This window comes from Glycine soja, chromosome 16 (genome assembly GCF_004193775.1).
Source record: "Glycine soja cultivar W05 chromosome 16, ASM419377v2, whole genome shotgun sequence".
NCBI classification, from domain to species: Eukaryota; Viridiplantae; Streptophyta; class Magnoliopsida; order Fabales; family Fabaceae; genus Glycine; species Glycine soja.
Genome location: NC_041017.1, coordinates 13,975,526 through 14,003,256, shown reverse-complemented (window position 1 = coordinate 14,003,256; position 27,731 = coordinate 13,975,526). Strand labels below are relative to the sequence as shown.

The 27,731-nt window shown below is 40.4% G+C and overlaps 2 protein-coding genes across 2 annotated transcripts in view; both read right to left on the bottom strand.

Moving 5' to 3' along the window:
- Positions 1–27,731, bottom strand: part of LOC114391283 (DNA-directed RNA polymerase 1B, mitochondrial-like) — a 45,110-nt gene that overhangs the window by 10,458 nt on the left and 6,921 nt on the right. Inside the window, exons 11-14 of the mRNA XM_028352370.1 lie at positions 20,555–20,625; positions 13,010–13,094; positions 12,627–12,779; positions 12,458–12,532 (exon numbers count right to left, since the gene is read on the bottom strand). Coding sequence (XP_028208171.1) covers positions 12,458–12,532; positions 12,627–12,779; positions 13,010–13,094; positions 20,555–20,625 — 384 coding nt within the window. The remainder of the gene's footprint in view (positions 1–12,457; positions 12,533–12,626; positions 12,780–13,009; positions 13,095–20,554; positions 20,626–27,731) is intronic.
- LOC114391284 lies at positions 290–1,684 on the bottom strand. Its single transcript, XM_028352371.1, has one exon. It carries the CDS (start codon positions 1,668–1,670, stop codon positions 321–323), a length of 1,350 nt encoding a protein of 449 aa, XP_028208172.1. The 5' UTR covers positions 1,671–1,684; the 3' UTR covers positions 290–320.

Here is a 27,731-nt window from a genome sequence, read left to right as displayed (position 1 = left end):
ATTGTTTTTCCAAATTGATTCTCAATCTCATTGTAGAAAGACACGAATATAGGCAAAAGTTCAGATCTGTCTTTCATTAAATAAACCCAAGTACATCTGGAGAATTCATCAATGAAGGTTACAAAATATCGAAAACCAAAAGATGTAACACGACTTGGTCCCCAAATATCATAATGAATGGTAGAGAGAGTTACATCTTTGTACAGTTTGAGGAAATCACGACCTGACATGTTTTCCTAGTTGACAAGACTCACAATCTAAGACTCGAAGATTCTTGAGACTAGGAACCATCATCTTCAATTTTGGTAAACTTGGGTGACCTAGACGATCATGCAAAAGTTTGGGCTTTGAGATTGCAAAACAAGCCCAGGTGGACTCAATTCCAAGTAGTAAAGTCCTCGTGATTCATGTTCTTCTCCAATCAGTCGCCCCGTTCCACGTTCCTGAATAACAAACGAATTAGCAGTAAAGGTTACTGAACAATTTAACGAACGAGTTAACTGACTTAATGAAATTAGATTATAAGGACACTGAGAAATGAATAACACAGAGTTCAATTTCATAGAAGGAGATAATGAAACTTGACCACTTCCTTGAGACGCAACTTTGGAACCGTTGGCTACAGTAACAAGGTGAAGAATTTTTGGAAAAGAGAAGGATGAAAAGGAGGACTTATTACCAGAAATATGATCAGAGGCACCTGAGTCGAGTTTCCAAGGACTAGAACCTTCAATGGATTCAGAGATACAAGCTGTTGAAAAACATGGTACAGATGAGGATTGAGCTTGGTTACTGGGTTTCTCGGATTTAAGCTTCAAATACTCTTGATACTCCTCATCAGAAAATCTAGACTCTACCTTCTTTGATTTAGAGACTTGTGCGACCTTGTCAGGAAACCCATGCAACGAATAACAATTCTCTTGAGTGTGACCCATCCTCTTGCAATAAGTGCAATGAGGACGTCCACCCCTTTCACTCCAACCTCCTCTGTTGTTGCGGCTGCCTCCTTTTCCTCGAGACGCAACCATGGCTGACGTCTCCACACCATCGGTAGGATTCTCATCCTTCAATAAATGAGGCACGCGGAGAAGTCTAGTGATGAGGGAATCCATAGATGGAACTTGATCCCCAGCAAGTACTTGATCATGAACATGATCAAAGTCTGAATGTAAGCTCCTCAAAATAAGGACCATATAGAACTTGTCAAGTTTCCTGTTCACTTCTTCCAATGAATCAGCTACAAGGAACTTTCTTAGCTCTTCTATGGCAGCTCGAGCCTTACCCACATGAGCGATCATGTCATGACTAGTTTGCTTGAGGGCTGTAACTTTCATGGTTGCGTCAAACAGACTTTGGATATCGTTAGCAAAGATTTCTTGAGCCTTCTTCGAAAAAGAACAACACGTTTTAAAGGATCTAAGTATTTCCAAAATATCCGGCTCAACTGATTGCCATAATACAGCGCAGAGCTGATAGTCAAGCTTCTCCCATTCAGGTCTCTTGTCATTTGGAACGGAATCGAAAGGTTTCTCCAAGTGGTCATGATGTCCTTGGCCAAGAAACCAAAGCTCCACGGAAGCAGACCATGAGGGATAATTTTTCCAGTTCAGCTTAGCAATAGTGATTGTCGGAGTCCCAAAGAAGGAGAAAACGGGTCCAGAAGCAGCCATTTTGACCCACAAGATGAAACCCAAAAGGAGTAAAAAGGAGAGAAGAGTGGGGTGATACGTTCCAAGCGACAAAACTGGAAACTAAGGGCTGGAACGGACTCAGAAGAGGCCGACGAGCAGACTGGTGGCGGCGCGGCGCAATTCCGGTGACCGCACGGCGGCGCGTGGGCTTCACGCGCGTGAGAAAGGCGACGCGTGATGGCGCGTGGAGGCTCCTCTGGCGGCACGACTTCCAGGGGTAGGTCGTGCTTTCCAAGGTGATTTCAACCCTGGTATCGCCGAAGAAAACTGGCCGGAGATGGCGACGGCCGGCGGCGGCGGACGGCGCAACGACGGATGGCGGACGAACCCGCTCTGATGCCAACTTGAAATTGAAGGAGGGAAAACAGCCTCCTTTCTCACATTGCTTTATTCATTTCAAAAGGTTACATATATATTGAGTACAAGAGAGAGAGAGAAGGGCAATGACAGTGACAATTCACTGCTGCCCTTCTGAACAAGCTTACCAACTAGGTTACCAAATATAGATAAAAATACAAAAACATTCAACAAGGTCTACGCCGGTAACAGAGGAAAAGCCCAGCAACACTATGCTGTGACAAATTGGAGAGATAACAAGGATATCACATCCTTCTACTTTACTCGTTTTGGAGATGACATTACAGAAAAGGATTTATGGTACCACTTTAAGAAATGGGGGGACGTCAGGGAGATCTTCATACCAAATCAAAGAAATTACAACGGCAGAAGGTATGGTTTTGTCAGATTCAAAGAAATACGAGACACACAATACACGGCACGGCAGCTGGACAAGGTTGTAATAGGTGAATTGAAGCTATATGTCAATATCCCTAAGTACGGAAGGGAGAAGCCAAGGAAGGAAGATGTAGGCAGTAAATCGCTGAATCAAAAAGTAAAGCCTCAAACAGAGGGTATTCGCGCCAGACAAGACCAAACAACACCAGTATCCTACCTGCACGCGTTAACACATACCAACTGGGTACTGAGGCATCGAACAGTCCCCAACAGTCTACCACATAGTCGTGGACCCTCAACTTCCTCGATTCACATCGACATCGGGCCAGAAGACACAAATTGGTTGGAAGATGCGTGGATAGGGAGATTAAAAAACCCAGCCATTTTCGAGACACTGGAGGATGAGGTATGGTGGTGGATAGGGATGGACTTAAAGCCCAAATACATAGGAGACGACCAAGTGTTACTCTTCGGCCTTACTGACGAGGTCGCCAAACAAATCATGAAGGACGGAACGAACGGAGACACACCGTTATTCTATTCCATGGAGAGATGGAGCCCGAATGTAAAAGTTGGGAGTAGGCTGACCTGGGTTCATGTGTGGGGAATTCCATTACAAGTCTGGAGTGTGAAACATATTCAGAAGATGCTGGCGGTAATGGGGGATATGGTTGACTTGGACGACGATGTGGAGGATAAACGGCGATTGAACAGAGCAAGGGTGCTCATCAAGATCCCATGGCGGCCAATGATACAACACACCATTGACGTAGTCATTCGTGGCGAAACTTTCAAGGTACATGTAGCTGAAGAGCGCAGGGGCGTTTGCCGTGACCATAACGGGCGCGATCGAAGCATAGGAGGATCGTCGGAGGAGATCAACTCCGACGACATCCACCTGGACTGCAACACACTCGCCTCGCCGGAAAAGGGGTGTTTCGAGGAGCTTCAACACCGTCAGAAGGGGGACTGGTCGGGGACAAAGGCATTCGAAACCCAGTGGACAACTGGTTTATCCACGGGACGAAGCAATTGCACATACCCACTGGGTATGGACGAAAACTGGAGGACATTAGGCGGAAACCAGCAACAATCTGAGGTGGGTCAGCAGGATACCCAAAGGGGGAAAGCAACGGTCACTGACAATGGTGACTCCGCAGCCAAACACTGGCAACCACAACGCGTGGATGACTCTAAAGCTGTGACAGGGATTCAGAATTCTCACCGAAAAGGAAATGTGGAGAAGGGGGGAACTATCGGGACAGCTAACCCAATGCATGCAAGTGATGAGTCTATAGGTGATGACAGCTGGCAGCCATGTGACAAATTTAAAAACAAAGAAAGATAGGTAGACAGAAGTGTACAAATATTCACGAAGCAGGATAATAAGGGAATTAGTGGGCTAGCTAAAGGGATGGGCCTCAGTCCAGAACAACAGTTTTTGCTATTTCACACCCCCAACGGAAAAGAACACAACATGGGTCTCAATTCTGAAAACAGCAAGGCTGAAGGGGAAAATGGATGGCAGGTTTACTCAAGAAGGAGGGGCCAAAAGAAATCCCATTTGGGCCTTTACGATCCAACATCAGATACTGATATGCTAGGTGATATTCCACAGAATCAGTCCACACAATACAAGGCACAACAAAGGTTACATCATTGTGACGGCCAGGTTCACAGCAAAGAAACAGCTGATTGCGATGGTGGCATAGCTACAAACTCAGAATCCGAAAGTCAACACAATCAAGAGGCAGCTTATATATGGAGTAAGGCTAAACAATTGGGGGTTTTAGGAGGGGAGGACCACAAAATAATCCTTGAAAAAATTAATCAAATGGAAGAAAGAGATAAGACAGAAGCAGAAAGGAGGGGAGACAATGTAAGGAGTTAATGAATATAGTCTCATACAATGTCAGGGGCTTGGGGAGGGGTGTAAAATGGGCAGCCATTAGAAGGTTGAGAAAGATGTAGGCTGTAGACATGATGTGTCTTCAAGAAACAAAAAAAGAAGTCATCGACAATGCTTTGTGCCAGGCGCTTTGGGGGGATGCAGAAGTGTCATGGGAGATGCAGCCTGCTACAAACACAGCAGGTGATATACTATGCATGTGGTGTGAGAAATCCTTCAAGCTTCAGAGAAAAGTTACTAGAAATGGCTTTATACTACTGGTGGGGGAGTGGACCAGAGAAGAGCAGCAAGTCAATATAGTCACCATCTATTCACCTTGCGATATCCATAATAAAAGAATTCTATGGGATTCTGTGAGGCAGCTAAAAGAAGCAGCACCTGGGGGGGCTGTGGTGTATCTTGGGAGATTTCAACTCAATCAGGGACACGAATGAGAGATTCGGGTGTGGCCAAAGGCCATCCACAGATAGCAGCATGACTGAATTCAACGAGGCATCTGACAACCAACAATCTAGAATTCTGAATGGTTTCGGGCCACAATCTATAGATGAGAACCTAAGCATGACTGGACAGTGGTCCGAAAAATTACTAGGAAGAGTGATTTGGGTAGTTGCTGGCCATCTGTCAAGCCATTTCAGAGACATCAAGAATCTGTCAAGCTTGCTCCGAGATGCCCCATTTGGTCTAAACCAAGTGAACCTGCGACCCACCCATGGTGCTTCCACAACCTCCAATTCATCTATCCAATCATTGAATTCTTTGATGCTATTAAACCCTGACTCTCTTTGGCATGTACCAAATCTTTCCGCTGGATCCCTGATGTTATTAAAGTCACCTAAGATGCACCATATATCTCCATTCTGTGTTATTTTCAGCTGTTTGATCTGCTCCCACAGCGCCCTTTTATTTTGGATATCGCAAGGTGAATATATTGTGACTATGTTGATTGGCAATGCTTCTTTGATCCATTCCCCACTTAGCAAAATGAAACCATGGCCGATGATCTTATTCTGTAGCTTAAAGGTTCTTTCACTCCATAAACAAAGAATACCTCCAGCTGTATTAGTAGCTTGTTGCATCTCCCAACTGACCTCACCATCTCCCCACAATGATTGGCACATAGTTTTATCAATCAATTCCTTCTTTGTCTCCTGTAAACAGAGCATATCGACATTCTCCATCTTGATCATTCTTCGAATACCTGCCCATTTCACCCCCCTCCCTAGTCCCCTAACATTATACGATATAATATTCATGGGCAATTATCACTGGTTCCCCTCCGTTCTGCTTCTTTCTTGTCTCTAACCTCCATTTCTTTTAATTTGTTGATGATTGATTGCTGACTATCCCCACCAGCAAACAGGTTGGGGTGGCTTTGTTCTCAAACAAAAAATTAAGAGACTCAAACAAGGGTTGAAGACTTGGAATAGGGAGAAGTTTGGAGACACTCTGAAGAAGGTTAAGAAGATAGAAGAGGAATTAAATAAACTAGAGGAGGACACAATTCATAGACAGCTAACTATCCAAGAAGTGACTCAAAGGAGAGATTTGCAGGAAGCTCTATGGGTAGCTGCCCAAGCTCATGAATCGGTGTTGAGACAAAAGGCAAGAATAAGGTGGATCAAGCAAGGTGATTGTAATTCCCGGTATTTTCACTTGATGATGAACGCTAATCGCAGAAACAACTTACTTAAGGGAGTCATGACGGGTGAAACATGGATTGCTGATCCAATTAAGGTGAAGGAGGAAGTGAGATCCTTTTTTGCACAGAAATTTCAGGAACCAGATGCCCACCGAATTAGGCTTGACGGAATCTGTTTTCAGTCTCTATCTCAGCACCACAATGGCATGTTGGTTGGCCGCTTCCTAGAAGAGGAGGTAAAACAAGCTGTTTGGGATTGTGGAAGCGACAAGAGTCCAGGACCCGATGGAGTGAATTTCAAGTTTATAAAACAGTTTTGGCAACTTCTGAAACCTGATATCCTTCGCTTCATAGACGAATTCCATGTTAATGGTGTCTTCCCTAGAGGCTGCAACGCATCCTTCATAACTCTCATTCCCAAGGTGGCTGATCCACTATTTTTGTGTGATTACAAACCTATTTCCTTAGTAGGCTGTATGTACAAAATAGTATCAAAGCTGTTGGCTAATAGAATGAAGAAGGTGATGCCCTTCATCATTGATGAGACTCAATCTGCTTTCATTGAGGGAAGATACCTTTTACACAGCGTGCTCATTGCGAATGAAGTTATCGAAGAGGCAAAAAGGGACAGCAAATCGTGCCTTGTATTCAAAGTCGATTTCGAGAAGGCATACGACTCGATGTCTTGGGATTTTTTACTATACATGCTGCAAAGAACAGGTTTCTGCTCTAAATGGGTAAAATGGATAGAAGGGTGTTTGAAATCAGCCTCCATTTCAATTCTGGTGAATGGCAATCCATCAGCTGAGTTCATTCCTAGTAGGGGTATTAGACAAGGGGATCCTTTGGCCCCTTTCTTGTTCAATGTGGTGGCGGAAGGTCTGAATGGCTTGTTAAAGAAAGCTAAGCAAGAAAATCTGTACAAGGGCTTCCAAGTAGGCAGACACAATGTGAACATTAGCATCCTTCAGTACGCCAATGACACAATTTTCTTTGGGGAGGCTAGTATGGAGAATGCTATTGCAATCAAGACTATCCTAAGGGTGTTTGAGCTAGCTTCTGGTTTAAAGATCAACTTTGCAAAAAGTTGTTTCGGAGTTTTTGGCCAGTCGCAACAATGGGAACATCAGGCAGCGAATTACTTGAACTGCAGATTGCTGGCCCTTCCTTTACTTTATCTGGGTATACCAATAGGGGCAAACCCGAGGCGATGATAGCTGTGGGACCCTATCATTCATAAATGTGAGGGGAAGTTAACAAAGTGGAAGCAAAAACATATATCCTTGGGGGGGAGAGTGACATTAATAAAATCAGTGCTAACGTCGATCCCGATTTATTTCTTTTCTTTTTTCAGGGTTCCTAAAGTAGTGGTGGAGAAATTGGTGCGGGTGCAGCGTAGGTTCCTGTGGGGAGGTGGTTTGGACCACAATAAGATTGCATAGGTGACATGGAAGTCAATTTGTTTACCAAAAGAAAAGGGCGGGTTGGGCATTAAGGATATTAATCAGTTTAATCTAGCATTGCTTGGAAAATGGATGTGGAATCTCATGCAGCATAAAGGAGAATTATGGGCTAGAGTCCTTGAATCCAAATATGGAGGATGGAGGGGTTTATTCGAAGTAAAAAGAGCGGGGGCTGAATCAGTTTGGTGGGGAGATCTAAAAAGGGCTTTAATTCACTCTCAACAGGGGCAGATTCTTCAGAAAGGTATGAAGTGGAAGGTTGGCAGCGGTGATAAATTTAAATTCTGGGAGGATAGGTGGATTTGTGGAGAGGAATCACTAGCAGAAAAACTTCCCAGACTATACTCAATTTCCCTTCAGCAGCAACAGCTCATACAACAGATGGGAAGTCACAAGGACAGTGGCTGGGAATGGAACTTTACATGGAGAAGACCGCTGTTTGATAGTGAAATTGATAGGGCAGTCAGCTTCCTAACTGAGGTCCAACACAAGGTTATTCAGCAACAAGGTTTTGATGGATGGGAGTGGCTTGGAGATCCAACTGGTCAATATTCAGCTCATACTGCTTATAGTATGCTTGGGGAAGGACTAGAATCTGGAATACTGGATGATTGTTATTCAAAATTATGGACCTTAAAGGTCCCAAGCAAAGTAACTGTCTTTGTATGGAGGCTACTCAGGGATAGATTACCTACAAGGCTAAATTTACAGCGGAGACAAGTGCAGCTCACAGACATATTATGCCCTTTTTGCAGAAATAAAGAGGAGGATGCAACTCACCTATTCCTACACTGTAGCAAAATCCAGCCTCTTTGGTGGGAAACTATGTCTTGGCTGAATTTAAAAGGTGCTACCCCCCTCACCCCCAAACAACATTTCCAGCAATATATAGATATTCAAGTGGATGGTGTTCGGATCAAGAGATGGCAATGCTGGTGGATGGCACTAATGTGGTCTATTTGGAAGCTAAGGAATTCCATAGTCTTTTCTAATGCAGCCTTCAATGCTAATAAATTGTTTGAAGATGCAACATTCATCCTCTGGACCTGGCTTAGAATCTTTGAGAAGGATTTCTCTATTCATTTTAACCAATGGTCTAGTAGCTTTAGACAGGGTTTTTATTTCAGTAGGGGATAGATCATTGTGGGATATTAAATGTCATTTTCATTTTGCACGCATAAAAAGGTTCTCCCTCAGAATATATAGGTCTGATCGTGGAACCTTTTGTATGGTGTCTTCTATTTTGTATTTAGTACCTCTGGTACTCCAAGTTAAATATATATAATATTATCTTTGCTGAGCAAAAAAAAAAAAAAAAAAGAATTCAACGAATGGATAAATGATATGGAGGTTTTAGAGATTTCGTGCGTGGGCAGAAAGTTTACTTGGTACAGATCTAATGGTGCTTCAAGGAGTAGATTGGACAGGTTTCTAGTATCCCCGGAATGGCTTGGAAGATGGCCTGCAAGCTTCCAAACTACTCTTGCTAGGAATTTCTCAGATCATTATCCGATTCTCCTGCGATCCAAGGTTGTTGACTGGGGTCCTAAACCTTTTAGGGTTTTGGATTGTTGGTTATCAGACAATTCCTTTAAGGAACTTGTTCATCAAAGTTGGACATCTCATCAACAACCTGGCTAGGGCGGATGTGCTCAAAGAAAAATTCAAGAGATTAAAACAGAGGATGAAGACTTGGAACAAGGAGAAGTATGGTGACACTTTTACAAAGTTCAAGAAAATAGAGTTGGAATTAAATAAATTGGAGGAAGATACAATCCACACACAATTATCTTCACAAGAAGAGACAAAGAGGAAACAATTACAGGAAGTCCTATGACAAGCGGCCCAAGCTCATGAATCTTTGTTGCGGCAGAAAGCGAGATCGAGATGGATCAAGGAGGGTGATTGCAATTCACGCTATTTCCACCTTTTGATGAGTGCTAACCGCAGGAATAATTATATCAAAAGGGTCATGCTTGATGGAACATGGATAGACGAACCACAAAAGGTAAAGGAGGAGGTCCGGGATTTCTTTTCACAAAGATTCCAGGAACCTGATCACAGTAGACCCAGGCTGGATGGTATTAATTTCCAGACCATCAGCCAACATCAGAACAATATCCTGGGGCTGTCTTTTCAGGAGGAGGAAGTGAGGCAAGCTATTTGGGACTATGGGAGTGAGCGGTGCCCGGGTCCTGATGGTTTCAATTTTAAGTTCATAAAGAAGTTCTGGCACTTGTTCAAACCCGATATCCTTTGCTTTTTGGATGAATTTCATGCCAACGGTGTCTTCCCTAGGGATTGTAATGCATCTTTCTTAGCATTAATCCCCAAGGTGCTTTATCCTCACACCTTGAATGATTACCGGCCTATCTCCCTTATAGGTTGCATGTACAAGATTGTGGCAAAATTGTTGGCTAAAAGATTGAAGGAGGTAATGCCATTTATTATAAATGAGACCCAATCTGCTTTCATTGAAGGGAGACATCTACTTCATAGTGCACTCATAGCAAATGAGGTGATAGATGAGGCCAAGAGGAGCAACAAATCATGCCTCGTTTTCAAAGTGGATTATGAAAAGGCATACGATTCGGTTTCATGGAATTTTCTGATGTATATGATGAGGAGAATGGATTTCAGTCTGAAATGGATAAAGTGGATTGAAGGGTGTGTCAAATCTACATCTATTTCTGTTTTAGTGAATGGTAGCCCAACAGCTGAGTTCATACCGCAAAGGGGTCTTAGGCAAGGAGACCCATTGGCACCTTTTTCATTCAATATTGCGGCTGAAGGTTTGAATGGTTTGATGAGGAGAGCAGTGGAAGAAAATCTGTACAAGCCCTTTCTAGTTGGTGCAAATGGAGTGCCCATCAGCATCTTACAGTATGTTGATGACACGATCTTTTTTGGGGAAGCAGCCAACGAGAATGTAGAAGCTATTAAGGTGATCCGTAGGTCATTTGAGTTGGTTTCTGGTTTAAGGATCAACTTCGCTAAGAGTTGTTTTGGTGCTTTTGGAGTGACAGATCAATGGAAGCAAGAGGCGGCCAATTATTTGCATTGTAGTTTGTTGGCTTTTCCATTTGTATATCTGGGTATACCCATAGGGACCAACCTGAGGCGATTTCACATGTGGGACTCAATTATCCGTAAATGTGAGAGAAAGTTATCGAAATGGAAGCAAAGGCACATTTCATTTGGGGGGAGAGTGACATTAATAAAGTCAGTACTAACATCAATACCTATTTATTTCTTTTCTTTTTTCAGGGTTCCTCAATCAGTGGTGGATAAGCTAGTGAAAATACAGCGTACATTCCTATGGGGAGGAGGGTCTGACCAAAAAAAGATTTTGTGGATTAGATGGGAGAAGGTGTGCCTACCGAAAGAAAGGGGAGGGCTTGGTATCAAGGACATCAACACTTTCAACATGGCTCTACTAGGCAAATGGAAGTGGCATCTCTTACAAAATCAAGGAGAGCTTTGGGCTAAAGTATTGGAATCAAGATATGGCGGGTGGAGGGGTTTGGAGGATGAAGCAAGGGCAGCCAATGAATCAACTTGGTGGAGGGATTTAAAAAAGACTACACAACAATCATATCAAGGGAGGGCTATTCAAGCTGGATTTAGATGGAAGGTAGGAGCTGGAGACAGAATTAAATTTTGGAAGGATAGATGGCTATGTCAGGAGACATCTCTAGCAGAAAAATACCCTCGACTTTACAGCATTTCATTACAGCAACAGCAGACCATCCGGCAAATGGGATCTCACATGGACAATAGGTGGGAGTGGCACTTTATCTAGAGAAGACCTTTGTTTGAATGCGAAATTGAGGCGGCTGTCAACTTCCTGGGAGAGGTTCAAGACAGGAATATTCAGCAGCAGGGACAGGATGCATGGGAGTGGATATGTCATCAATCAGGCACATATTCTACCCATAGTGCCTATCAGCTATTATGGGAGGGGAAAGCAGTTGGTAGTAAGGAGGAGGGCTATGTGGAGTTATGGAAGCTGAAGATCCCTAGTAGGATTGCTGTATTTGCCTGGAGATTATTTTCAGATAGACTACCTACAAAGAAAAATTTGCAGAGGAGACAAGTGCAGATCATGGACTCATCATGCCCTTTTTGTGGCTGTTCGGAGGAAGAGGCATCCCATTTATTTTTTCATTGCTTGAAAATACAACCCATATGGTGGGAAACTATGGCTTGGGTGAACATTAAAAGTGTGTTCCCGGCAAATCCGATACATCATTTCCTCCAACACTCATATGTACAGGTGGATGGTATAAGGATTAAGAGGTGGCGAAGCTGGTGGATGGCTGTAGTTTGGTCAATTTGGCAGATGCAAAATAGTATTATATTCTCCAATGCATCCTTCAATGTCAACAAACTGTTAGAGGATGCTATGTTCTTAATCTGGTCGTGGCTAAGAAACTTGGAGAAAGATTTTAATATTCATTTTTATCAATAGTCGAGTCAAATCCGGCAAGGTTTTTTGTATCAGTAGTGGGTGGTTTCGATTGCATTTCTAGCAGATGTATTACTTATGTAGCCATAATATGGTTCCTAAACAAACTATATTAGTTTCTCTATGGAACCATGTGTATGGTAACCTACCTATGTACTTAGTACCTCTGGTACTTCTTTCTCATTAATATATATACTATTATCTTTGCTGATAAAAAAAAATAAACAAAATCTTCAATTGTGAAAAAAAAAAAATAAGGGCAGAGTGAGTGTTGTTAGCCACAAACTTCTAAAAGACCTGATAGTCTATCAAAATTTTCTAACAAATTGTATCTGAAAAATGAACATAAATATTTGAGAATAAGATTACACATACATAATTTAAATAAACTTGATAAACAAACAATTCAAATAATGATAAGACAAATATAATAGATATAACAAATTATACACAAGTCATCTGTTCACATTAGCTATATTTTGCAGCGATGAACAGTTAAATCAGTCACTAATTTTTTTAGCAATGATAATCCCACAAAATTAGGCATACCTTTGCACAATCACCTAGCCAACCCATAATACTCCTTGCAGCCTCAAACATCTCTTCTAAAGCGGTGAGAGTGGTCTATAAAATAATGACTAATAAGTAAAAGTAAACTAAATAATAGAATAGATTTAGAAATGTTAACATACAACTCTATTGAATCAAATTTTCTTACTTTTGCTGCATAGCAGGAAGCAGCAAACAGCTCTACATCATCCTCAATGGCACAACGCTCCTTTAGCCTCCTCTTTATCTGGTCCCTGGCCCCAATGTAAGTCACTCCATAGACTGATGTCATCACTGTTTGCTTCACCAACTTTCGGTCCACCTAATGTTAAATATGATAGTGTTTAGTTGATATAAGAGGCTGGCACATATGTATGTCATTCCATATTACAAAGAAAAAAAAATAAAAGCCACTTTTAGAACTCATGTCAGATAAGTCAACAATGTTGTCCATAATAGGTCTAAGAGCTCCTATCATTCCATCTTCAAATATTCCAGAGTGAAACATTCAAAAAAGAAAATAACATTTTGAAACTTGAAATAAAGAAAAACCTGGCTGATTAAACGCCTAGCATGCAATGCATTCGGATTAGTACGGGGATCTTTCTCTGCGTCCCTTTTCATGATTTCAAGTACTCTGCACCATATTACCAGGGTCAAAGAAATCAAAACAAGTAAATTTATTTCCAACGAGCAACAGAAAATAAAGTTAATACAGATTATTCATAGATAAAGGAATAAACAGAGAGTATAACTAGTGTTTAATAGGGTCACATGGGTCACTATTGGGGCAAAGATTACTGTTAGAGTTGTCTTAGATGCACTGGCCCATCCTTGTCCCAGATCCAATGGTTCGGTCTTTGTCTCAATCATGGACTTCGTTACTGTCCTTGGGGTTCAATAAGAATTGTTTTTTTAGTTAAGACATTGTATTGTTACCTGAGTTTGAGGATCTTTGTTTTGGTCTCACTGTCTGAGGAAGTATCAGAAGAAGTTCATCATGGCTCAGATGAAGTATTGGACTGGTCAGCATCATGGCTCAGGAGAAGAATTTTCAGTATTTGGTGTTGTATTTTGTACACTGGAACTCTCTACCTTGAATTTGTTTTCATCCTCTGATGTTTCAGTTCATATGTTCCAAGCTTGGAGCATACAATCTATATGCTCCCGTTTGAGGGGGAGCATTAGAGTATGTTACATTTTCTTGTTAGATTATATTATCTGATGTATTAGTGACAGCAATAAAGCTGTTATAGTTGTATATACTCACTTAGGCTTCTTGATGAGAATCCTGAAACTGGCCAAATACAGGCTAAAGGCCCAAGTGGAGAAGGACGAAGGTCCAAGAGGAGAAGGACAAAGCCCCCGAGTGAAGAAGGATGAAGATTCAGAGGCAAAGACACTATCAAGATTATTAATTGTTGTTGAAGGCCCATAATAAATATGTTCTAATTTTTTTTATAAATTTTTTTTACCGAATCTATTTTGAAGGCCCATGTCTATTTTTATCTTTTTGTTTAGATACGCTATAAGTATTGGTTTTTGTTTTCAATAAAAGGAACTTTTGGCATTTTCATAAAATTTGGTGAGTTTCTCTCTGGGTTCCTTGTTGAACCAATCTCAGACTTATCAAGGTAATCCTTGTGGCGTCTACCCTGACTTATCTTCCCTCTTTGGAAGTGGCGTCATCCAAATCTCCGTAGCCTGTATCAAGCGATCCGCCCCTAGCCAGGATCACATCATCTGGTATCAGAGCTTCGGCTCTTGATACAGGTTCTATCCTATCCTATTTTTTTCTTTGTAATTTGTCCAGGTTCGTGTTTTGTCCTTGTTCTGTTATTTGCATTCTTGTTTCGTTCTTGTTTGGGTCTTGTTGCGTTCTGGTTTTTTGTCCTTGTTCTGTTATTTGTTTTCTTGTTTGCGTTTTGTTGCGTTCTTGTTTGTGTCTTTGTTTCGTTCTTGTTCTTGTCACGTTTTTGTTCTTGTTCCTTGTTTCTTTCAGACTTTGTCAAAAAAAAAAAAATCTGTTTGAGTTCTGTTTCAAGTTAAAAAAAAAAGTTGCAGAAATTTTGAAAAAAAAAAGAGAAGTAAAGAAAAAAAAAGTGGGTGTTTGATCTTTGAACACGAAATTGAGGCAGTTAAAGGCGTTTTTTTTTTGTTTGGCAAGTCTATTATTCAAATCTTTTTTATTCTATCTGTTATCTTATCTATTATCTTATTTGTTATCTTCCTTATTTATTCTATTTGTTATCCAAATCTGATCTGTTATCCAAATTAAATCAAATCAAAATTTGTTATCCAAATCAGATTTGTTATCTAAATCAAATTTGTTATCCAAATCAAATCCAATCTATTATCCAAATTAAGTCTAATCTGTTATCCAAATCAAATCTAAATCTAAATCCAAATCAAATTTAATCTGTTAACCAAAATCAAATCTGATTTGTTATCCAAATTAAATCTGCTACACAGTCTGTGATAATTAAACTGTCTTTCCTGTTATATACCTTGTGTGTCTAAATTTATTCATCCAGGAACTTAAGAGGGAGTGAGTGGTAAAAGCCAAGAGTGAAAACATCACACAAAAGCCGATATTGACAACATCAAACACGAGTGAACTACCATCAAAAAGAGAAACACGAGTAGAGTGTGGTGAGGTCCTAAATCTTTTTTTTAAATTACTGCAAAATTCTTTGTTCCTTAATCATGGCAGGAGCTGGTGACAATGGTGGTGTATATCATCAACTGGACGGATCTCAGCGCTTATTACTGGAAGCGATGACTACACAAATGCAACGTTTGTTGAACCGTAACAATGAAGAGCTCTACAGGCGAATAGAAAGATTAGAGCACCAAATGAATTCAAATGCTAGGAGACCTTATGGTGGCAACAAAAGGGTCAATGATGAATCAAACCGAATAGAGGGGCAAGACAGAATTGAGGGAGTAAAACTCAATGTATCCTCTTTTAAAAGCAGGAGTGACCCAGACGCCTACCTTGACTGGGAGATGAAGATTCAACATGCATTCTTCTACAATGATTATTCTGAAGAGCACAAGGTGAAGTTAGCAACAACTACATTCTCATACTATACCCTTGTTTGGTGGAAGAAAAATCAAAGAGAAATGAAGAGAGAAGAAGGGCGGGAGATAGATACATGGACTGAGATGAGAAGGGTTATGCAAAAGAGGTATGTTCCAACTAGCTACAGTAGAACCATGCGACAGAAGCTCCAGAGATTATCCCAAAAAAGTTTGATTGTTGAGGACAAGGAGATGGAGATGGCACTAGTGAGGGCCAACATTGAAGAGGACACCAAAGCAGTGCATGATGGCTTCACCAACAAAATTTCTTTCCAGCACCATGACCAGAAAATTATTCTTAAACCTCTATCCCTTAGAGAAGTGTGTGATGACCAAATCATAAGGAGAGAACAAGAGAGAGACAATAGTTAGGCACCACAGAGGAATAGAAAAAGGAAGAGTGATACACTTGAGAGATGGAGTCATACACAAAAGAGAGAGTGATAATTCTGTTCAGTTAACTATTTATGTTTCTCCTAGTGTTCAACCCTTATTGTAGGAATTTAAAGATATTTTTCCCAAGAAGATTCCTCATGGACTGTCACCTTCAAGAAGCATAGAGCATCAAGTTGATCTCTTTCCAGAAGCTTCTTTGCCTAACAGGCCAACTTACAACAACAAGCCCCAAGAGACTCAGCATAAGGATGCACAGGCCAAAGTTGAGTATGTGAAAAGATTGTATTACCAAGTGAAGGTGCAAATTGCAAAGAAAAATGAAAGTTATGACAAGCAAGCCAACAAGGAAAGGAAGGAAGTGGTACTTGAACCCGATGATGATCCTGGACATTTGAGGGCAAATGTTTTCCAAGAAGGAGGGAATGATGAGAATCCTGAAAGTGACCAAATACAGGCTAAAGGTCCAAGTGGAAAAGGACGAAGGTCCAAGTGGAGAAGGACAAAGCCCCCGAGTGGAGAATGATGAAGGCCCAAGTGGAGAAGGATGAAGGCCCAGAGGCAGAGACACTATCAAGACTATTAATTGTTGCTGAAAGCCCATAATAAATATGTTCTAATTTTTTATTTATAAATTTTTTTGGCCCAAACTGTTTTGCAGGGTCATGTCTATTTTTATCTTTTTGTTCAGATACGCTATAAGTAATGGTTTTTGTTTTCAATAAAAGGAACTTTTGGCATTTTCATAAAATTTGGTGAGAGTTTCTTTCTGGGTTCCTTGTTGAACCAATCTCAGACTTATCAAGATAATCCTTGAGGCGTCTACCCTGACTTATCTTTCCTCTTTGGAAGTGGCGTCATCCAAACAGTGTTGTTAAAAAGCGGCCACGGCGGCGCCATGACGGAAAGGCGTGGCGGTTTTTTGAGAAAACGCCACCGAATAGCGGTGGCGTGGCGGGTTTCGAATGGCGGCGCCATGGCGGCATGGCGGAAAATAGCATTTTCTTTTTGTTTTTTTCGGGAGTTGGGCTGACAACAAGGACCCCATGGCGGCGACGAGCACTGGCACGAAGGGCGGCGACAAGCACCGGCACGAACGACGGTGACAATGCGCACGAAGACAGTTTCGCACTTCCGCGACCGATTGGCCTTGTGCGAGGTCACCCTTTCTAAGGTGCAAATTCTCTCGAATCAGATCTTCCTTTTGAAGATCTAGAGCGGAAGGCGCCGACAATGAGTCTACAAAAGGTTCGGAATGAGCTTTTGAGAAGAAAGGAAGATCTAACCTCCCACTGCGATATTTTCCTGTGTATATTCATACCTTTTTTTGTTTTTGCTGTTTGACACCCCTTTTTTGTGTCTGCAGCTTTTTTTCCTTTTGCTAATTGACACCCACTTTTTACTTTTGACAGTCCCATTTTTTATTTTTTTTCCTATTTGACACCACAATTTATTTTTTCTGTCCAGTCCTCTTTTGTTATTTTCAATTTCAATGAGTTTATATATATGTATATTTTTTTTTTTGGTCCGCCATGACATCCGCCATTTTCCGCTACGCCATCCACCATATTTTTATGGCAGATTTTTGGCTTTTCGCCATGAACCGCCATCCGCCATTAACAACATTGCATCCAAATCTCCGTAGCCTGTATCAAGCGATCCACCCCTAGCCAGGATCACATCACTTCTCCCCTATGTAATCTTGCTTTTCTCTCTCTGTAATCAGACCTCTTTCATCTCTTGTACTCAATGACCTTGTGTCTATATATATAAAAGCCTTGTGGCTGAGTGTTGTAACTCAACTCACTCAGACCTTGTCCAGCAACTAAGACTCTTAACAATGTAGCCCATTAATTTCATAATTACAATGCAGCTGGCTCCCTTTTATAGGGCCTTAAACTCTCAAACTATAATAGCTAGCTTTTGTGGTGTGATTCTCCCAAAGTTCTTTTCAAATGGTGCCATAACTTTTTCATCATGCCTTTCAACTGCAAGAGTGACATGGCTGGTGATTCCAGGATTGCAGTATTCACTCAAGATTAGATTAGTCAAAGGGCTAGTGCATAGACAATCCGCATGAGCACCAGAGATACAAAGCGTGGTGGGATGGGATGATCCAATTGGTATAGGACTTGAGGTCCCACATGGAAAGTATGGGATTCGGGGTGAGGTTTCTAAGGCCTTGGGTTTCCAACTAAAACAACTAGCTTTTATGGTGTAGTTCTAGTTAAGTAACACGTAAAAGGAGACAATAAAAACTCTGAATAATAGGATATTAAATTGATTAGCATTATAACGTGATGAAAACGTAATGCACAAGAACCTACTTACACCAAGTATTAGAGTATACTTCACTCATGTTTTTTTCTCTCTTTTCAGTTAGGTGGCAGCTGTCACACTGTAACAAACTTACTTACACTTAGTTAGGTTTCTTGTCTTAGTATAGCTATAAATAGCTGATCTTAACTCTTGGTAATTCAACTACTTAAAATTTCATTTCCAATAATACAATTTGCTTTTCTATTCGTCAATTGTAATTCCAAGAATTAGATCAAGTAGTAATGTGGCACTATTAGGACAAGCCCATGGCCACAAGCACAATAGGACACCAAACCCTAATTAAGGAAAGAAATTAGGAAATATAATGAAACCAAAATCAAGAAAGACCACTCTTGATATTGCTTCCTAGATTAGATGACACTAATTGTGTTAGAAAAGCACATTATACGTCACTACAAATTAGGCATTTAGATTGATTCTTTTGAATTTATGATTGATCTTATGGTACCCTAATATGTCATTATAAATAAAGAGAATGTGTGGGCATACAACAAACATTCAATATATCTTTTCTATAAGGTATTAGGAGTTCAGGTTCCCTTTTTCCGCCTATGCTCTACCACAAGACAAATAGTACCTGCAACCAGTGTTTGCCTTGTTTCCCCTGCCATCGTGAATCCTTTCATTGGTGTGCCTAGTCAATCTGCATTGTTGTCCTCTGACGACCATCACAATGCTAATTTGCCACTAATCTTAGGCAAGTGCGTTTCACTGGAAACAACTAAATTGATGCAAGAAGCCTCTTCCAACGACACCCACCACATCCCCCCCCCCCCCCCCCCCAAAAAAAATCTCTCTAGCGACCCTCTATAACTATTTATTAGTTGATTCCTCATGGCTTTGAAGGGTGGTCCATCATAGATTCTAGTGCTTCTGTGATAGAGACCTAAGAAGGCTTGCTAAGGAAGGCCTTGAGGATAAACTTGTAGATGCATTGCAAGACCTTGGAGAGCCTCATCCAAGGTCTTGAACCAAGAGATACAAAGGAATTGGAAGGGAAACTCACCCATAATGCATTTAATGTCCATGGAGGATGTGGAACCACGATTCCTCAATTTGAGCAAAATTGAGGAAGAAGTTGACCCAAGTTGGGTTGAGCCCCTAATGAGTTAGGTTGAGTGCCAGGAAGTAGGGCTGAGTGTCATACCTACACAAAGCATCTAGCGCAAGACTGTCAAATGGTGCTAAGCGTAGATCAATGGCATCAAGAGTAGGAAGATGGCACTAAGTGCCATACCACCATTGAGCACAACATGTGCAAGACATTGCATCCAAAATTTAGTGTTTTGAACCATTATTCCTATGACTTGATGATTGTATTAACTCATTTGTTGTGGTTGGAAAGTTGAACTATCTTAGTCACTTGTCCAAATATTGCCTTTGCATAAGTGTGGTAAGCCAATTCCTGAACTTTCCCAGCCAGGATCATCAGGATGCAATTATCCAAATCCTGAAATTAAGAATGCTCCAAGCAAAGGCCTCATTTATGAAGATATGGGACATGCTCAGGTAGTTGGCTACTCAAATGCCTATTGGTCTGACTCACCTAGTGATAGACGATCCATATCTGGGTATTGTGTGCTGATTGGTAGAAACTTAGTATCTTGGGAAAGCAAGATCAAGTGTTGAAGCAGAATACAGGACCATGGCATTAGTAACTCGTGAACTCATGGCTGAAACAGCTTTGTAGAGAGGTCAATGAAACTACGCAATGACATATGTGACAATCAAGAAACTCTACATATCGCCTCCAATCCAATCTTCCATGAGAGGACCAAACATATTGAGGTTGATTGTCATTTCATTAGAGAGAAGATCGAGCCAAAGGACATTACCACAAGTTTTGTCAACTCTAGTGATCATTTAGCAAATATCTTCACAAAGTCTCAAAGGGGACCAATAAGTGGTTATATTTGAAACAAGCTGGGCACATATGACTTATATGCTCCAGCATGAGGGGAGTGTTGAGAATCAAAATATAATATTATGAATTCATTGCAATAAATGTAGTTTATAGGCATATAATTTCTTATATAGAGGAAACTGAATATCCTCTATTTATGTATAATAAATACAATAAGCCTATATAAACTCTCATATGTGGTGTATTCATACACACGGTTTCAGCACAATATGCCTCTGATTTGCTTTTTATTTAACAATTTACATGTGTGTGTGTAATTATCATCCTTTCAATCACAGCTCAACCAATAAACAATGAACCACCAATGCCTATATCTCAATGATCAGACTAGCTTTAGAAACGTTAGTGATAATTACCTGGCAGCAATTCCTGAGTAAACATCAGCAGGCTGGTCTCCACCAACAAGATTGACTGCAGCAGCTCCCAACTTCAAAAAAATAAGAGCAGCAAATTGATGGTGAGGCAGAATTAAAAAAAAAAGGAAAAGAGGGAACTGAACTAAGACAATTTTGCCATGCCCAAACTACAAAAAGAAAAATTAGTCTACATGTCTACTATATGATAGAGTGGATATAATTTTGAATTTAAAGTGATTAATTTAAGAGGAATCAATAAAATGAAAGGTGCTGTCATTAATATTTATAAAGAGAGTGATTATTCTTAAGTGTGCATGGTCCCAATTTTCGAAGCATCCGAATATCTATTAGAATGAATGTATAAAAATAACTGTTAAAAACAGTTATTGCAGGACAGTTAGACAACTAACTACTTTTCTTTCACTAACAGAATTCTGTTAGTTAGTTGTTTGTTACTTAACAGAATTCTGTTAGTTAGTTTGTGATTAGCTTCAAGGTCTAGAGTTTTATAAATACCTCCTTTGTAACTGCATTAAAGATTAACTTTTTCAGAATTAATAATATCATTTTTTCCTTTTTCTGTTCTCAATGTTTTCTTTTCTCTTATTTTCTCTGTTCTCTAAATCTGATATCAAACAATAGCAAAAACATACTATCCTCAGTACAACGAAAACTAAGTAAAAAATCCAAACCGTTTCATTCTCTAGTTAGATTATACATATACAACAACACATGATAAATGAACAGGAAATTAAACTAGTGTAAATTGAAATTAGTTGGTTTGCTCACAAAGTGGACCCAGACCCAACGGTTACCCGCAAAAATATCCGCAAGAGGGGAGAGTAATTACCCGCTTATTGGGGCTAGGGATGGGAGCGGGTATTTACCCACAATTTTTTGCAGGGATGGGTGCAGGTACTATAACCCACCTCACCCCGCACAGGTCATATATATTATATATTAATGTAATTAAAATATCTGGTAAGGCAGTAAGTCTTACAGTTCAGTAGCCAGAAGTTTTAAATTCTAGCTCTTACTGTTATCATCTACCTTAGAATTTATATGGGATGGAGGTGAAGAGATAAAACCAAAATACATTGGTGGAGACATGGTGTTTCTTATGGGACTCTCTGACTCGAGCAGAACAGATGTGTAAAAAAGGAATCGAAAGTGGCCTGTCGATGTTCCACACGCTGGAGAAATGGAGTCCCTCTCTGAGGGCTGGTTTCAAACTGGTTTGGGTGATGTGCTGGGGGATTCCTCTTCATGCTTGGGATCCGGAAACCATCACAAAGATCGTGCAGGGGATTGGGGAAGTGATGGATGTTGATGAAGATGTAGGAGAGCTCCACAGATTGGATAGGGCAGTGTCCTAATAAAAACACCATAGCTCCCTATGATAAATCACAATTACAGCATTCATCAATGGGGTTGCGCACACGGTTAAGATTGTAGAGGAGATAAGTTGTGGGTCTCACAGCTGCAACTGTAACAGAGGGGATTACAAAGAATCATCTGAAGAAATATCATCAGAGTGGAGCGACTTAGGATTCAACATCCAGTCGGAGGAAGATCAGGAGGACGGCAAGACTCCAGCATCAAACAATGTCTCGGATGCTGAGGGAGACGCAAGGGCTATGGACTGTGGAATGCAATTATTGTCTGCTGGGTATTACCCACACTCTGCAACAACGGTCAACAATGTAGACAGCAGAGACTATTCACCAACTCGTGGACCCACCCACTGCGATTTAGGTGAGACTATATGTGTACAAAGAAGGTTGACACTACAGAACAGCAGGAGGGGGACAAGGAGAATAGCAGAAAGCAAAATATGGCAGCAGAAAGTAACCATATAGGGGAAGCAGGTGCAGCGTTTTAGGGTGAGGAGGGACAAAAGTTCAATAAAAAGAGCAAGAAAGGGGACGAACGGGTCCCACATAGCCAGAAAGATTTTGGATTAAAAGGGCTGCATAGGGAGAAGTGGGAACCAATACAGCATAGCAAAAAAGACAAAGCAGGCTCGGGCAACACCGAAAAAAATTTTGTTGGGGATAAAAAAGGAGTTCAAGGATTTGGGCCTCCAGCTGAATGGGCCCAATAAAAAATGGAAGGTGTACACAAGAGGCTTGGGTATAACTCTTTAAAATACACCCACTCAGCATCCCCTAAACAGAAAACAGGTATCGGGCTGAAGGAAGTTGTCATGTGGGAAGGAAACTCCAAGGATAAAAAGGCCACAACATCAACAATTTCAGCTTCAACATCAAGAAGCTGTGAATTACTAAAAAAGACAGTAAATACCTTGGAAATGGCAAAAAACATAGGAGTCAATTTCAGCAAACATTAGGGAACGATTCTAGGAACACTGATCAACATGGAGGAAAGGGACCAGGGCATAAATCAGAGGAAGGGAAGCAACGTAGGTGATTCATGAAGATTGTAACCTACAACGTAAGAGGTTTGGGGAGGAGTTTAAAATGGGCATCTATAAGAAAACTGGTGCGAAAAAGAGTAAGTAGATATGTTATGCCTACAGGAGATTAAGAAGGAAGCCATAGACAAAACTTTATGTCAAGCTTTGTAGGGAGATGTTGAAGGTGGAAATTACAGCCAGCAATTAATAATGCAGGGGGATTATTGTGTATCTGGAGTGATGCAACTTTCAAAATGGAAAAGAAGGTGACGGGCAATGGTTACATATATTTGGAAGGTACTTGGGCTGGGGATGGTGGAAAAGTGACTATAATCAATATCTACTCCCCGTGTGACATAGCTTCCAAAAGAATTCTATGGGATGAAGTCAAACTACTTAGAGCTGCCAACAATGGGGGTTTATGGTGAATTTTAAGGGACTTCAATTGCATTAGAAGGCAATCTGAAAGAGTAGGAGTGTGTGAAAGGAGTCAGAATGGGGGCAGCATGAAGGAATTCAATGATTGGATTATTGACTTGGATGTTGACGATGTACCTAGTGTTGGGAGAAAATTCACTTGGTACAGACAAAATGAGAGCAAAAAGCAAAATTAATAGGGTCCTTGTCTCGGCTGATGGGTTCTGCAAATGGTAAGACAGAATTCAAATTATATTGGATCATAATTTCTCCGATCATTGTCCAATCCTGTTGCGATCCTCTTCTGCTGACTGGGGACCCAAGCCTTTTAGGTTTCTTGACTGCTGGATGCAAGATAAATCTTTCAGGAAGATAGTTCAAGACTGCTGGATGGACAGTTCTGTATTTGGCTGGGGGCATCTGTCCTAAAAGAAAAGTTTAAGAAGCTAAAGCAGAGAGTATAAGATTCGAATACAAATCACTTTGGAGATGCTCAACAGAAATTAAAAAAAGTGGAAGTTGAGCTCAATAATCTGGAAAAAGGAGATGGAAGGTAGCTGAATGAGGAAGATCAAAAATTACGAAGGCAACTACAAGAGGAGTTATGGTGGGCAGCAAGATCAGTTTTATCCAAGATCAAGATGGATCATAGTTGTCAATAGCGGCCGTAGCGGCCGCTATAGCAGCGGGGCAGAGCGGAGCGGCACCCATTCGCGACGGACACGTGTGTAGCGACACGGTTTCGGGTCGTGGCTGGAGCGGCCGCTATCGCGGCGGAGCATGGCGGAGCGGTGCGGGTTGCGGAAATAGCGGCCGCTATAGCGGCGGGGCGGAGCGGAGCGGCACCCATTCGCGACGGACACGTGTGTAGCGACACAGTTTCGGGTCGCGGTCGCTATCGCGGCGGAGCATGGCGGAGCGGTGCGGGTTTGCGGAGCTGTTTTTCACGCCGCTACTTCGAAGCACTAGAGGTTCTGTTCTGTGTTGCTTCGTCTGCTTTGTTCTTCCAGAGAGAAAGAGGGAAGAGAGAGAGGGAGGGAGGGAGGGAGGGCGAGAGAGAGAGGGCTCTGTGCGGCGCAATTTTAATATACCATTAAGGGATTCAAGAAAAAAACATATATACCACTAAGGTTGGCTTACGTAAAGGCAAACAATATTAATATATAATAATAATGTTAATAATTAAATAATATAGAAATAATATTAAATAAATATAATAATATCATAATTTTATAATATTAAAAACTTATATATATATATATATATTTGTTTTAAAGTTTAACATATCTAGTTAAATTGTAGCCAAACAATATTAATATATAATAATAACGTTAATAATTAAATAATATAGAAATAATAATAAATAAATATAATAATATCATAATTTTATAATATTAAAATCTTATGTATATATATATATATTTATATTTTTGTTTTCGAACATATATATATATATATATATATTATTAATTATTTGTATATTTATATTTTTGTTTTAACATATCTAGTTAAATGGTAGCCAAACAATATCAATATATAATAATAATGTTAATAATTAAATAATATAGAAATAATATTAAATAAATATAATAATATTAATTTTATAATATTAAAAACTTATATATATATTTTTGTTTTCGAACATATATATATTATTAATTATTTATATATTTATATTTTTGTTTTAAAGTTTAACATATCTAATTAAATGGTAGCCAAACAATATTAATATATAATAATAATGTTAATAATTAAATAATATAGAAATAATATTAAATAAATATAATAATATCATAATTTTATAATATTAAAAACTTTTATATATATATATATATATATTTATATTTTTGTTTTCGAACATATATATATTATTAATTATTTAACAAATATAAAAAAAAAAACATTAGAATAGCGGTCATCCCGCTTTTGGGATCGGCCGCTCCGCTCTGCTACGCCGGTATTGACAACTATGAGATGGATTAAGGAAGGGGATTGCAACTCTAGATATTTTCACTCGACTGTAAATTGGAAGTGGCGTTATAACATGCTTACAGGGGTGAATGTTGAAGGGTGCTGGATTCATGAACCAGGTCGAGTTAAAGAGGAGACTAGGCTATTTTTCAAAAGGAGATTTCAGGAACCTGAGAGGGAGAGACTGAGGCTGGATGGGGTTAGATTCAAGTCCATTGATCAGCAGCATAATGCTTTGTTGGTGGCTCGTTTCAAAGAGGATGAAGTTAGGGCAGCAATCCGGAATTGTGATAGTACGAAAAGGCCTGGACCAGATGGACTGAACTTTAATTTTATCAAACAATTTTGTGATCTCCTAAAACCAAATGTGCTTAGATTCCTAAATGAATTTCATGCCAATGGAGTTTTTCCAAAAGGAAGCTATGTGTCTTTTCTAGCGTTGATCCCTAAAGTAAATGACCCACAAGGCCTCAATGATTACAGACCTATCTCCTTGATAGGTTGTATCAACAAAATTGTCGCAAAAGTGCTGTCTAACAGGCTTAAGAAGGTGCTTCCTTGTATCATCGATGAACATCAATCTACTTTTATGGAGGGTAGGCAGCTACTACATAGTGTGGTTGTAGCTAGCAAAGCTGTAGAAGAAGCAAAGAGACGCAATAAGAGTTGCTTGGTCTTTAAAGTAGACTATGAAAAGGCCTATGACTCTGTGAGCTGGGATTTTCTTTATTACATGATGAATTGAATGGGCTTTTGCGCCAAATGAATTAAGTGGATTGAAGGATGCTTGAAGTCAACCTCAATATCAATCCTGGTAAATGGTAGTCCTAAGATGAATTTACTCTTGAGAGAGGTCTAAGGCAAGGAGACCCACTGACTCCTTTCTTGTTCAACATTGTAGCCGAGGGGCTTCCTAGCTTGATGAGAGAAGCCCAGGAACAGAAGCCCTATGAAGGGATTAAGATAGGAAAGGATGAGGCGGACATTAGCTTACTCCAGTATGTTGATGACACAATTTTCTTTGGGAAAGCATCATTGTAGAATGTAAAAGCAATCAAGGTCTTGATGAGAAGCTTTGAATTAGTGTCTGGGTTGAGGATAAATTTTGCTAAAAGTAAATTCAGGGCAATTAGCAAGTCACATCAGCGGATTCAAAATGCGGCAAATTACCTTAGTTGCAGAGTATTGGCCATTCCCTTCTTGTATTTGGGTATCCCTATTGAGGCAAACCCAAAGCGTAGTGTGATATGAGACCCTATAGTTGAGAGATTTGAGAGAAAACTATCAAAGTGGAACCAAAGACATCTATCTTTTGGGGGAAGGATCACTCTTATAAAGTCAGCTTTAAATTCAATCCCTGTTTTTTCTTTCTTTCTTTTTTCAGGGTCCCAAAGAACGTGGCCATCAAATTGGTGAGGCTGCAACGATGGTTCTTATGGGATGAAAATTCAGACCAAAGGAAGATTGCTTAGGGAGATAATTTGTCTTCCAAAGGAGAAAGGTGGGTTGGGGGTTCGGGATATAACAAAGTTCAATTGCGCTCTACTTGGGAAATGGCATTGAAACCTTTTCCATCATAAGGGAGAATTATGGGCGAGGGTTTGGATTCCAAATATGGGAGATGGAGAAGTCAGGATGAATCAAGATCAAATACCTCTGATTCAATCTAGTGGCGGGATTTAAGACATGTTTGTAATGCTTCTGGGGAGGGGGTTGGTTCAAGAGCGGCATAGAATGGAAAATTGGAAGTGGAACAAAGGTTAAATTGTGGGAAGATGCTTGGCTGACTGATGGGAAGTCGCTGGCAGAAAAATACTCTCGTATATACAGTATATCTCAGCAGCAACAGAATTCAATTCAGCAGATGGGGATTGCAACAGCAGGAGGATGGGAATGGTGCCTATAGTGGAGAAGGGTTTTTAGGAAAGTGGAAGTGGATACATTTGCAAAATTCATGGAGGATATTTAGGCTGTGACAGTGCAAGTTAATCCGTAGGATAGTTGGGGGTGGAGGCTAGACCCTTGTGGGGTTACACAGTGGGAAGTGCTTACAAAGAGTTAGCATCCCAATTGTCAGAAGACAATTTTGATGAGGTATTTAAGCAAGTTTGGAAGCTCAAAATTCCAAGTAACGTGTCTCATTTCATTTGGAGATTGATCCGAGAGAGACTACCAACAAAGGTTAATCTGAGAAGGAAGAATGTGGACCTGAATGATATCCTGTGCCCTTTCTGCAGATCGAATGAGGAGGAGATCCCACTTATTCTTTAATTGTGACAGAATATTGCCTCTTTGGTGGGAATCATTGACTTGGCTGAATATAGAGGCTGTTTTCCCAAAATCACCTAGAGACCATTTCCTTCAACATTGCCA

Coding starts and splice junctions, on each gene's coding strand:
- LOC114391284 (XM_028352371.1), bottom strand. CDS start 1,670: ATGGCTGCTTCTGGACCCGTTTTCTCCTTCTTTGGGACTCCGACAATC.